At 40.9% G+C, this 13,435-nt stretch overlaps 1 protein-coding gene across 1 annotated transcript in view; it reads right to left on the minus strand.

Annotated features, from left to right (window-relative positions):
- Positions 1–13,435, minus strand: part of PKHD1 (PKHD1 ciliary IPT domain containing fibrocystin/polyductin) — a 237,385-nt gene that overhangs the window by 126,405 nt on the left and 97,545 nt on the right. Inside the window, exons 38-41 of the mRNA XM_066180094.1 lie at positions 7,977–8,184; positions 6,649–6,794; positions 4,666–4,860; positions 2,491–2,616 (exon numbers count right to left, since the gene is read on the minus strand). Coding sequence (XP_066036191.1) covers positions 2,491–2,616; positions 4,666–4,860; positions 6,649–6,794; positions 7,977–8,184 — 675 coding nt within the window. The remainder of the gene's footprint in view (positions 1–2,490; positions 2,617–4,665; positions 4,861–6,648; positions 6,795–7,976; positions 8,185–13,435) is intronic.

Consider the following 13,435-nt stretch of genomic DNA (forward strand, 5'->3'; position numbering starts at 1 on the left):
TGGAAACCCTCTATTATCATGATTCGCATTTCAAAATACACAAGTCCAGGTGTTATATTCACATATATTTCCCTGTACGAGGTATTTATTATATTATACTGTATGTGACTATACCACAAGTCATATGTTCTGGATTGCAAGTTTATGGGGAAAATAAATAAAATATGTATTATAAAGCAGATTTACACTTGGGAAAAGAGATTCAGAGTAGTTCAGAGTGGGAAAGAGGCTCACCTATGTGCACACAGGCATGCTCCTGGCAGTACTAGAATTCAAAGTCTTCTTCATCTCCTGTCTCCATTCACTACCCTACTTACTTGTAAGAACATTTCTAAACAGGCTGAAAAACACCGTGTGCACCTCTGAACAAAAGTGTGGGGTTTCCCCCCCAAGCAATGGAGTAGGAGAAGAGCAAGGGAAAAATCAATCAACCAATCAATCAGGCAACACAGACTCTTGGGGTGCCCCAGATCCAGTTACAATATAGAAATAGGAAGAAGAAAACAAAATAAACATTTTTTAAACTACATCGTAAAGACATGGATCACCCAATGGCAAGGAGTGGACAGTTCCATACATGCCAAGTCCAAATAAAGACATATTGATAGGATAAGGGGAAATGGCCTCAAGTTGCTCCGGGGGAGGATTAGGTTGGATATAAGGAAAGATTTCTTCACCTAAAAAGTGGTCAGGCATTGGAACAGGCTGCCCAGGGAAGTGGTGGAATCACCATCCCTGGAAGGGTTTGCAGCCATGGAGATATGGAATTTGGGACATGGTTCAGTCGCAGGTGGGCTTGGCAGGGCCAGTTTAATGGTTGAACTTCCAGAACCAGGAAGACCTTGAGGGTCTTTTCCAAGCCTAATGACTCCATAATTCTGTGATCAGCACTTTTGGAAAGCAGCATACAAAGTGGAATCATGTGTGGAATGGCATAGGTCATTCTCTCTGGCCTACATTAGAAGCAGATCACATCCATTTAGTTTTGTTTATCCAACAGAAGTCATTATCTTCAAATACACCTGCTCAAGTTCTATTCATAATACAGATCCTTTCCCAACTCATTACTACCCCAAATATAAGCCACTTCACAAGAAAGCCTGTGCCCTTTGTTTTTTGGGATAGCAATAAATACTTTTAGCCTTCCCTCAGTCTTTTGAGGGAATCAGTTTTCTCAATTTTTTCCAGTCTGTATGTACTACAAACAATGCTGCTACCAGAGTACTGCTAAAGAAGTAATTTTAACAGCCATACAGTATTTTGAGGTTTTGGCTTTCAATCTTAGACCTCATATGTCAAAAATTTTAAGCTTAGAGTGACGTTTTGTGATGGTCTTACAAACCTTCTGAAAATAAGGATTTTAGGGGAAATCACTGAGAGAATCTAATTCCAGAGCTGCAAACGGCCAGCTATAATAAATATTCCTTCACAGGCAACAAAATTATATATAAACTAATCCATCAGACCCTCTGGAGCTGCTGACAGTGAAGTCATTAAAAGCATTTTGAGGAAAAGGAGTATCCAGGTTTAAACTTCAAAACAGCTCAGAGTCCTTTAACTCAGACAGATCCCAACATGAGTCAGCCAAAGGATGCCAGCAGCTTGGAGGTCCTGCTTTGCTTCCCCATGGCTGCAAGGGCTCTGTACATCAGCTTGGGCCAGTCCTTGCATCTCTCTGAGCCAGCTCTCTTCATCTGCAAGGTGTCTACAACCACACTGGGTTTATAAACTTCCCTGTTTAAATCATGATATAACACTCCTCATTATGTTTATACACAGCACCCAGCACAGGGACTCTGTGTGTGGGAAACTGCAGGATCAGAACTGAAGGCTTTCTTTTTTTTTTTTTTCCCCTCTGTTTATCTCATAATTGGTCATTTTTATTCCATCTCTTAGGGAAACAAAAATCCAGCTATATCTTCAGGTATTCAGACAACACGAGATCCCAGCAGAAGATGCTTTAAGTCAGTCTCCTGATGGTTGGTTAGGAGAAATATTTGGTTGTTTAACATTTTTGTTGCTCCAAGCTCCAATTTATTTAAGTGCTAAATCCTCTGGTTAACTTTTAACATATGCTTTCATTCCATTATCTTCAACATCAAATGACTGAAGTTAAAGGTAATATGCTCTTAAATGCTTCACTGAGCTGTGGTCTTAAATATTGTGTAATGACACTTTTCCAAAGACAGATGAATCAATCCCCCCCCAAAAATCTACTATTCTTACACTAAAATATAATTAATCCTGATCAAGTGAAGACTGACCTGAAGAAAGACAGCTGGTCAAATGGAAGTAGCTGCTAGGAGTTGTGTGTGGAATTGTGGGAGCTTTATTCCAAATTCACTGACACCAAAAATTGCAGAAGTTGTGATTAAAGTTCTCAGAGTGCAGTTAAGGAACTGCCATTCTTTCCTCCAAAGGCGTTTTCATGCAAATGGGAATCAGCACAGGTTGCTGTATGCAGTGCAGATATTTGCCTGCCTCACTTACCCAGGAGAAGCCCATGGCCTGAAATGTTGTAGAAAACATTGCTATCCACACTGAGGTTGGAGATCCCGCTCAGATGGAGGCCTTGGCCAAAGGAGTCCAGAACACAACACCCACGGATATAAGAGTCTGGAAAGAAGTGAGTGGTGTGAGCAAAAATCACTCTTCTCTAGCCAGGCATGGTGACCTTCCCATCATCCAGACCCCGGCCAGTGCTGCCTTCTGCCACCAGGAAGCCCTGACCCTCACTCAGTAATGAAGACGGCACAGGAAACAGTTGTCCCAATCCATGGCAGAGGTTTGGAATTAGATGATTTTTCAGGCCCCTTCCTAATCAAACCATTCTATGATTCCGTGAGAGGTGCAAATGTAGCTTATCTGGAAGGGAAAATCCATCCAGGACCCTTAAGATATTTTTTTGAGCCCACCTAACTTGCCCCTACCACCACCAGTCTTCAGAGCCCTCACTGCAACTTCCACAGAGATGGATATGACACTTAACAGCAACAAAGTCAAGAGAACTTGATATGTTCCTTAAGCTCTGGGTGATAAAATTAAATGCTGGCCCCTGCAACTCGCCAGCCCTGAGCCATTTTTGGGCTCCCTCATAGTGTATCAGTGCATTCATTTCCAGAGCTACTCTCTTCTACATCAAAAGTGCAGTGTTGCATTAAAAAAAATGTATTATTTTAGGAAGAAGCAGAGATACAAAGGAAGCGAAGCAAGTGAAATCACTCTGTCGCTTAGGCTTAGACTAGAGGTGAGGGGTTTTTTTTTTCACATTTAACAATCCAATTTGTCAACTGTCTTAAGATCTGAGCAGGTTTTGTGAGTGCCTGCCCCAGCTTTGGGCAGGAGAAGGTGGGTATCTCCAGTGCAAACTGTTGGAAACCAGATAGAAATCTCCCAGGACCCCGTGCACAACAGGCTTAGAGGCAGTAAAGAATGAAGGGGCTGGTTTGAAAGCCTCAGAAAAACTGAGATACAGACACAAAGTGGGAATGTAAGTTTTTGTTAAGTAAAAATAAGTGCTTAAGTGCCTTAAGCAAATAAGAGACTGTATTAGTTGATATAAAAGCCCTAAAGTCCAGTTTAAAGTTCAGTTGCATTACCTTGTACGAAGTTAGCTAAGTCCTAGACATAACATAGACATAACACAGCATTGCTAACATTGCTAGACAGAATAGATAGGCGTAAGGCTTGTGTAAGAAATTACAACCATTGTTGTACAGCTGTGTTAAACCAGGATAGATGCAAAAAGACAGGAATAGCATCGTGTTTGTAGCTGACTGGATGATTTATGAATATAATGCATTGTATCAGGACTGCTGCTGCTGCTGCTTCTGCTCGGGACATGGGGACTCTATGTAGAAGGCTTTTGCATGATAGTGTTATAAATACATATTATATGATTGGCTTTTCACAAATATTGAAATAGTATATGCATTATGTTAAAAAGTTATGTTGTATTAATATAATATGTTATGAGTGTATATTGTAAAGTTAGCTTCTTACAAATATTAAAGTGAATGCTATATGTATAAAAATGTGGGTTTTATTTCTGCTATTAGCAAAACTTATACATAGTAGTAAAATAGCTAATATGTAGTTATGCTTGTAGCTAGACAGTCTGTTTAGTTAAAATAACTTCCAGTGAACATATAATAAATACCCTGCTGCTGACATGCTAATTATCAACACCAACTGTCTGTGAAAGGTGGGGACCAAAGCCCAAACTAAAAGTAATAACAAAAACACAGCCAAGAAACACGCATACTCTAAAAAAGCAGACCCAAAGAAAAACCATGCTAGACAGTTCCTGAAATACAAAATCTAGTTTGTAAAAAAGTTTAAATATGCAACAAAACTAATACAAAAAAAGAGTACTCAAAAAAAGCCTCTGAAAGAGCAAAGTGTGCACTTAACTAAATACCAAGTCACCCAGCCTAATCATACTATGCTTTTTTTTCCTGTCTCCTATTTGTCTTTTTTTCTTTTTATTAAAGCTATTTTTTAAAATTCACCAAAAGAAAACAAACCTCGTTTTTAACAATGGCACAGACTGTAACACTCACCTTCATGAGACTGATCCAGCCATGTAATAAACTACTTTTACACCAAGCAGCAGCCTCTCTTGTTCCTCAGCTGGCCTGCCAAACTTGACAGAAGACAACTCACCTGCCATCCAGGTGTTGCCAGTGACAGTCAGGGCGCTGCGGTGATGCCGAAACGCTCGGCCCATGTGGCGGAACTGGACCCCCTCCAGCTGAAGCCGACTGGCCTGGCCCTGGAAGGCCTCCACAACCACGATGGCCCCCAGGTCCCGAGAGCCCAGCTGCCTCTCACTTCTCCTGTACAAACACCCTGAGTGACCTAGGGCACAACACAGTGAGAGCTGTGACGGGGCACCCTCTCCATGGGGTGGGGTGTGCCGAGGGAGATCCTCCCCACTGACCCAGGGAGACTCCACCTCTAGCAGGGATGTGAAACATGGGCCCAAAGACAACAGAGGCAAACATTTCTGATGTTCCCTCAAAATACTCTCATGGTTTTTTTTCCCTAAAGTCTGGACATTTTGGAGGGAAATGTATCGAAATTTGGAGGGAAATGTATCAAAACAAGCTGTAGTTTTATGTCTTGGACCGCCCCTTGGAGTTAATTTTAGATAATTGTATGCATGAGGAAGAGGGATTTGACTTTGATTTCCCTTAGGTGAGGTTCTTGAAAAGGAGATTGGGCATGGATATATAGAACTAGACTGAAATGAGACATTTTGGGGGTTTTTCAAACTCTGCTCTCCTGACTCTCCCTGCAGATGGATGGGGAACTGTTGCTACCCACAGTTTCAAGACAAGAATAGAGATTAGGGAGAATTTTTTCCCTTTGAGGGTGGTGAGAATGTGGCACAGGTTGCCCAGAGAAGCTGTGGTTGCCCCTGGATCCCTAGAAGTGTCCAAAGCCAGGCTGGACGGGGCTTGGAGCAACCTGGGACAGTGGAAGGTGTCTCTGCCCAGGGCAGGAGGGTGGAATGAGATGATCTTTAACTTCCCTTTCAACCCAATCATTCTTGGATTCCATTATATGACAAAAAATTAAATCATAGGGCTGGGTAAAATTCCAGAAAGACCCTTCCATGGGTGTGAGACTCATTCAGACTATGAATGTGCTACTTGGGCTTGTTCAGTGGAAAAGCAGAAGGGACCTTAAATTCCAGCAGTGCCTGTTAATGCCCAGTAATGCTCATTTTTCTTCAAAAGAAGGTAAATTTACCACAAAAAACACTGCTCACTCCTCTTCTGGTGACTCCTCTGAGAAATCCTCCTATCCTTTAACTCAAATAAAAACCTCAAACGGTTAGTGCGTTTCTGAGCCTATATTTATGAGTCTCACACAAAATGGACCATAAATCCATGAGTAATATAAGCAGTTGGCTGCTAGATATCAAATGCAGTTTTGTGCCACAGTCTGAAAGCCCAAGGCATTTTTTTTTAAAGGAAACCTTACACCTGGGTGGCCAGATAACCTAACTCTGTTCACATTATAATCACTGTGTCTGATTCTGCTTCCTAAATAGATGGTGTAAATCAGGAATCCACCTGTCAAACTCCACGTTTTTTCATGCAGGTAAAACTAAAGGAGAACTGAGATATTTAGCATTTTTTCACCAGTGATACTTCATGCATCACCTGTTATTTTTTTCCTTGGCAACCCTAAACACTAAACAACGTCTCAATATTTTACGCTAAAGAGTACAAACAGCATTTGGCTGTTTTGTTTTTCCTTCTTCTTAAAGTGACTAAATAGTAAACACAATTAAAAATTTAATATATTATGTACACTGAAACATGTTTTCAGAAGATACTTTCTTTTCTACACCCTTAGGCTCAGGCAAAACTAAAGGGTCTTTCCCAAGATGGCTTGAAACAACAATGTGAAAATAATACATCTGAGATATTACAATGAAGTGCAGTTCAACTCCCAAGACTTCACACTTCAATGTCAAACAGTGTTTGGAAAGACAAACTCTCTTTCCTGGCATTGGAATGTCTCAAAGTTATCCTAGGAAGAAAGAGTTCTAACACACAGTGATGCTGCCACAATGGGATTTTAATGGAGCAGTTTTCCTCCTCAGTACAATTCTGTGAGAAAAGACTTCCTCACCTGCATTTGCACACTGCCTGAGGTGGGACAACCTCTCCAGTGTGACATTTCCTTGAACAACAACCCTTCTGCTGATCAGTGCCACCACAGCACTTGAAGGCAGACCTTGGCCTTTGCCCCATCCCTCTCCAATACTGTGGGAGTACCTAATGAAAGACAAAAAAAAAATAGCATCTGCACCTGCTAGATGGAGAGAATTACATTTATGATTTCTTTTTATTTATGTTTATGACCATTAGCTCCCAAATTCAGAGCTGGTTTCAGTCCTTTTCTCAGTAGGGACAGTGGCACATCAGTGTCTTTTCCTTTTCTGGTATTTGCTTTCATCTTTTTTGTTTCACAAGCACTCAAACCTTCCTTAGATTATGTATATAATATTATATTGTGTTGTGTTATTAGGAAAAGGTTTTTCATTCAGAGGGTCATTGGGCACTGGAACAGGCTCCCCCAGGAAAGTGGTTATAGCTCCAAGGCTGCCAGAGCTCAAAAAAACATTTGGACAACATTTCCAGGCACATGGTGGAGATTTTGGAATTTCCCAATGCAGGGCGAACAACTGGATTCAATGATCCTTGTGGGTCCCTTCCAATTTAGGATGTTCTATGATTCTCTGATATTTACAACAATATATTTCAGCTTTTGAATTCTCTTCCCAAAAACATGTTTGGGTGAAAACCATCAGGACTTTTTTCCTCAAGCCCAAATTATTTCTGAATATAATACCCTTAATCTTCCTGAGCGTTGGAGTTAGGTTGCCACTAGATAGATAATGTGCTTCAACACTGGAGATGATAAGAAGTGGAGTTTTCAGTCTGTCCAAGATCTCCATGCACAGTAGGTGAAGGGAGTGTAAGGCAGTGAAATTAACACTCACTGGAGATATGGAAGCTGATTTCCATAGTGAAAAAATCACTTTCAATGTATTACTTAAGAAATTCAGTCAAAAAGAGAGGATTTCTTTTTTACACTAGTCATACATTTCTTGTGGGGAAAAAAAAAAATTCTCAAGAAATTGACTATGCAGGAAGTTTCTTTGTCATTCCTATACTGACACCACTGGACTTTACTGCCCATCAGTGTTTTCTGCTTCAAAGCTTTTCTGAGTTCAAGGGCATGATACAGAATTTAAACATAGAATTTAAACATTCAGAATTGAACGTCCACCGCCTTTAGGGGGAGTGAGGAACTGAAATATCATTGGCCACCTTTGTTAAAGGGATTTATATAGTTATTATGTCCCACAGGGAACAGCAAATCCTGACTTTTATCAAATTTTCTCCTTGTTTAGGTCTCTGCTATAAAAATCTCCTTGGCTCCTGAAAAGATACCTGAGTGGTGATCTAAGGTGCAGCTCAGTGTTGTTCACAGACTGGATTACAGCCACTTCCTTTTGCTGCTGGGCATCTCCAAGGCCTGAACTTCCCACCAGGATTTCATCACCGGGTTGCCAATCAACAGGTTCCTGGAGCACTAATCGCGTGTCACTAGCATTAGCTGATGATTTCAAGTGTGTGAAAATTACTCTGGGCATCCAGCCTGAAAAGAACAAGGAAAAAAAAAGTTTAAAAGAAAGTCAGTCAACTCAAAAACAAACAAACAAACAAACAAACAAACAAACAAACAAACAAACATATAGGAGTAGCATGCTCCTGGTTTAAAGCTGGGATGGACAGGGCTCAGAGCAACCTGGTCTAATGGGAATTGTCCCTGTCAATCACAGGGGGCTGGAATGAGATGGTCTTTAAGGTTCCTTCCCACAAAAACCTGTCAATAATTCCATGATTCTATGAAATCTGTGTATAAGCAGCCCCAGCAATGAAAAATCTTGCCCTATAACCTGGCTTTCTTCATTTAATGAAGTTTGTTTTAACTTTTGACATTTCCATTTCCCTCTCAGGCTTTGAAACAGATCGGTCCACTGAGGTCCAACACACTGAACACCATCAGGGGAGAGCGTGTGTCTCACACACTCACCTTTAGAATACTTTTCCTTCCTTCCCTTGCAATAGATCATCATTTACCTTTAGCCCACAGCAAGTTACTGTCCTCCCTGGTTGTACTGCAGGAAAGTAATAATAGCAGAAATCACTGAGTTTAGAGGTTGCATCCTCTAAATAATAAATCATTTTCAAATTATATTAAGCAAACTTCTCTGTCCATATCATGTCTCACTTTCTTGTTCCTTAAACTCCAGTGTCTTCATTACTTATATTCTCATGTCCCAACTATTTCCTTAATGAAGATGGAAATAAGAAGTAGCACTTCCAAGACAATAAATCCACAATAGAATTACAGAAGAATCAAATCTTTATACACTTTTATCTTGAAGTATATGTGAGCACTTGGTCTGTGTGTCAATGATGGGCATCTAAACCTGAGAGACTTCTGTATTATTACATTTTCTTAAACTAGAAAATTTTCAACTTCCTGCTAAGAAAATCTCCCAGACATCTTTCATTTAGAGTATTTCAGTTCATATTACAAACTGTTTTGGAAGGCATCAGACAGACCTCCTGCTGTTCAGCTCAGCCCTGTGTGGTGCATCGGGAGTTCTGTGTCTTATTCTGGGCTCCTCAGGACAAGAGAAACATGGAGCCCCTGGAGTGTGTCCAGTAGAGGGTGACAAAGATGATGGAGGGACCGGAGCATCTCCCTGCCCAGGAAAGGTTGAGGGAGCTGGGGCTGTTCAGAGGGGCCCTCAGCCCTGTGTGTCCCTGTGTGCAGGGAGGGCTCAGAGCAGGGCCAGGCTCTGCTCCAGGGGCTCAGCGATGGCACCAGAGGAATGGGCAGGGACTGATCCCAGTAAGTTCCACCTGGATACGAGGCAGAACTTCTTCCCTGTGCAGTGACCGAGCACTGAACAGATTGTCCAGTGAGGAGGTGGAGTCTCCCTCACTGGAGATATTCCAGAACTGTCTGGACACAATCCTGTGCCCTGTGCTCTGGGATGACCCTGCTTGAGCAGAGAGGAGAGACCAGATGACCCAATGTGGTCCCTTCCACCTGACCCATCCTGGGATTCTGTTAAACCACTGCAGAAGCTGAAATGCAGTTGGACACATAGGAAAGTGTAGGTGCCAATGGAGCCAGACTGGAATCACTCTGTAGTAGCCCCCAGAATTTGTGGACCCTGCATCCTCAGCACATACATCATTCACCCTACAGTTCTGCATCTATAGGGCCACGCTGTTTTCTCATGCAGACATAGCAAAACCCCATCTTTCACCATTCACAGACCTCATCCTCAAAACAGCTCAAAAAACCCCTCTTAACATCATTCTATATGCATTCTTTTACCAGCAGCACTCTGCTCAACTTTATTCATTTACCTTCTTCCACTGAGCGATTCTCGTGAAATTTTAGGACTGGCATAAAAGCCAACGACTGGCAGCAGCCATCTGCACATGGAGCACTGCACAATTTCTCTCCAGCTCTGGACATTTTGTTTATGGTGTTGATTTGTGTGCCTGTGTTAATGTGTGTTCTCCTGCATCTGTGTCCAGACGCACAACTGACCCCTGTGGAGTTCATCTGTCACACACACTCTGCAGCAGCACTGCTGGGCAACAACTCTTGTCACTGAGGAGTAGGAAACACCATTCTGCATTCAAAACATGCTCCAATGCAAAAGACTTTTCTTAAGCTTCTTCCCACTTTTCAGCTCTGACTCAAAAAATTTTAAGGAATTCGTTCTCAATTGTTTGGATTTTTTCTTCTAAAAGAATATTCAAGGCATCCAAACATTCTTCCACTTTATTTTTTTTTCTTGTTTTCACCTCTTACTGTGTTCAGCTACCTGCTTCCCAATCCATAGATTCTTGTACCTTTTTTTCCTGATGACCTAGGTGGGGCGGGATATTTCTCTGCTTATTCAAAATCTTCTTCCATTTTCCAATGAGTTCAGTACATTTTTGTTAGGGAAAATCAAACCGAACAAACAAACGAGTCTAATAGATTCCACTTTCATAGAATCATAAAATCATTAAGATTAAAAAAGATCTGTGAGACCATAAAGTCCAGCCATTAATTCAGCTCTTCCATGTCTACCACCAAACCATGTCTCTCAGAACCACATTTATCCATTTCCTTGCTTCCCATTTATATTCCCAAATACAACACCTCCAGTTCAGAATCTCCTCCATTTCCAGCAGCACGAGTGACACACAAGATACAATCAGTGACACCTCTCTGGTGTCAATGAGGGACCATAACTGAGGCTTCTTTGCCCGAATTATGATATATTCTCCTTGAAATCAAACTTTAATTCAGATAAAACATGAACAAGTTCATAAAATAACTTCAAGTGCCTGGGTTTGGGCTGTGCAACAGGTAAATAAATTACCTGTTTGAGGGGAAAATGTTTAAAAGATCAACAGCTGTGGTATATTTAAATTATTTCTTCCCCCAAAATATACTGCAAGCAGAAACACTCCAAATGCTGAAAAATAGATGAATCTGTATAACTCCTTAATTATTGAACTCATTTTTAATAATTAACTAAGCACGGGTTGGAAAAAAAAACACATCTTGAGATCTAAAGCAGAACTGACTTCGTGTTAAAGGTACAGAACAGAGCCTTTAGACTCAAAAAGCTGTTGCAGGCAATACAAGAACTGAACACTTTACCAAATGACTTAACAGAACACCCTTAAATATGGAGCAGAGCAGAATGGTGCAGCCTAGAAGTGCAAGGGACTTGAAAATTAATTCCAAACAAATTAATCACAAATGTTAAGATTGGGAACATCTTGGTAGCAGGACCATGGCTATGCTTCCTGTTAGAAGGATGATGTGAAATTAGTCTTGTATGGACCTGGTAAAATTATTAGGAATGAGACAATTCTGCTGTGTACAATGCCACTTATGATGAAAAACAGTATCAATTTAATTTCCTATGGCCTCTAACACAAAACATTTCATAAATATATGTGGGATGATATGTCACTTACCTACCTGGTTTCACCCAGTCTTAAGCAGAGATAGGATACCAACAGCTACAGACAGGACTAGGAGAAATGGCTTTCAACTATGAGAGGAGAGATTTAGACTGGATATTAGGAAGAAATTCTCAAGTCAGAGGGTGGTGAGGCCCTGGCACAGGTTTCCCAGAGAAGCTGTGGCTGCTCCTGGATCCTTGGAAGTGTCCAAGGCCAGGTTGGGCAGGGCTTGGAGCAACCTGGGATAGTGGAAGGTGTCACCTGAGTCACCTCCAGCTCTCTGCCAGGACTCCATGAGGTGTTGATATCTCAGTTACATTTTGGTATCAATACCACTCCCTCCAGGGAACAATGTTCGAGAAAACAGCTCTCCTTTTGCCTGAGACTGATCCATTAAATTCCAGCCTGTCTTCAGTCTTAAACAGCCACAGCCTGTCCACTTCTATTCCTGTAGAAAGGAACTTCTGCCTTTCACACATTTCTATTTGGTTGCATTAATTTCACCTTAAATCTATGGGGGTCTAAGTATTTACTTGACAAGATGACAAGTTGCTTTCAAGGAAAACAGATGTCCCTCACCTGAAAATGAGATGTTTTGGAGTACATGTTGTTACCTAACTTGAGACACCCTGGGAACCTCCTAACCAAGCAAGCAGTGTGAGCCACAACCAAAGTCAGGCAGAGCTGGAGAATAGGGTTTACACATGGGAATGTTGGTACAAACTGGAATCTTCTTAATGGGTTTTAAGAGAACTGGTTCCAGTCCTAAGCCTGCTACGAGTCTGTTGGTCTTTCTCCCGGAAGTTGTTTACATGTTTTTTTTAAAAACTTCCTTTTTTGTCATGGGGCAGCAGGGTTTAAACCCTACTCCTCTGACACCCAGGACCCTGCTGCATCTCATTTTCACTTCTATTTACCACAAATTAATTAACTGAGTTATGAACACACAGATGTTTGTGGTGTTGACAAACTATAAAGCTCTTTTACACTTTCAGACTGTTTATTGGTGTTTTAAAGTGAAGGTAATGAGATCCCTTTATTTCACAAAAGGAATTTACAAGAACTGCAGGGCTCAGACACAAAATCTACTTACTGGGAATGTACAAATTACACTGCAGATAATCTGTCAATCTGTTGTAGCTATACTGTAAATCTTTAGTGTGAATGGGAATAGGAGCTTTCAATTTCCAGGAAAAAAGTGAAAAGAAAGCTGATTTTCCATCCCCACCAAAAAAAAAAAAAAAAAAGGAAAAAGAAATCTTTTCAAGAAAAGTTAATAATATAATTCAATGGATTATAACTGGTTGTTTTTGGGTTTTTTTAAGAATATAGAAAACCTCCCACCTATGGCAGGAAGTTGAAACTAGAGGACCTTTAAGGTCTCTTCCATTCTGTATCTCTATGACTGTCTCTGGCAATAAAATACACTCTCCTGCGGCATTTCAGGTTTCAGACTATTTTAGGAATATAGTTTCCTCTCCATTGTCATAATCCCTTATTCCCTTTTCCTGACCCAAAATGCACTTCCCAATCAAACTTATCTTAGCCATTCCTAAAATTTTCAAATGTCAAAGTGATAACTGGTAGCACAGCCATTGGAACCTGGTGCTTCAGGAAAAAGATGAGTTTTTTAAAATATATTTTTAGATCCATGCCAAAGACATTTTGGTGCTGTTGCTTCAGTTAATAAAACAAACCATTAAAATAATCATGGATAAAATTCCTTAAGTTAAAAGGAATAGAAAATCTTTTCCAGAAATCCTCTTTAGTCAGGATAGCACACAGATGTGCTGCTACAGCTCTCTATGGCCAAACAGACCTTCAAGTGTCAGATTCTCAATTAAGGACTA

Source organism: Chamaea fasciata, unplaced genomic scaffold, assembly GCF_029207755.1.
Source record: "Chamaea fasciata isolate MVZ Bird 193981 ecotype frontalis unplaced genomic scaffold, bChaFas1.0.hap1 SCAF_3, whole genome shotgun sequence".
Classification (NCBI taxonomy): domain Eukaryota; kingdom Metazoa; phylum Chordata; class Aves; order Passeriformes; family Sylviidae; genus Chamaea; species Chamaea fasciata.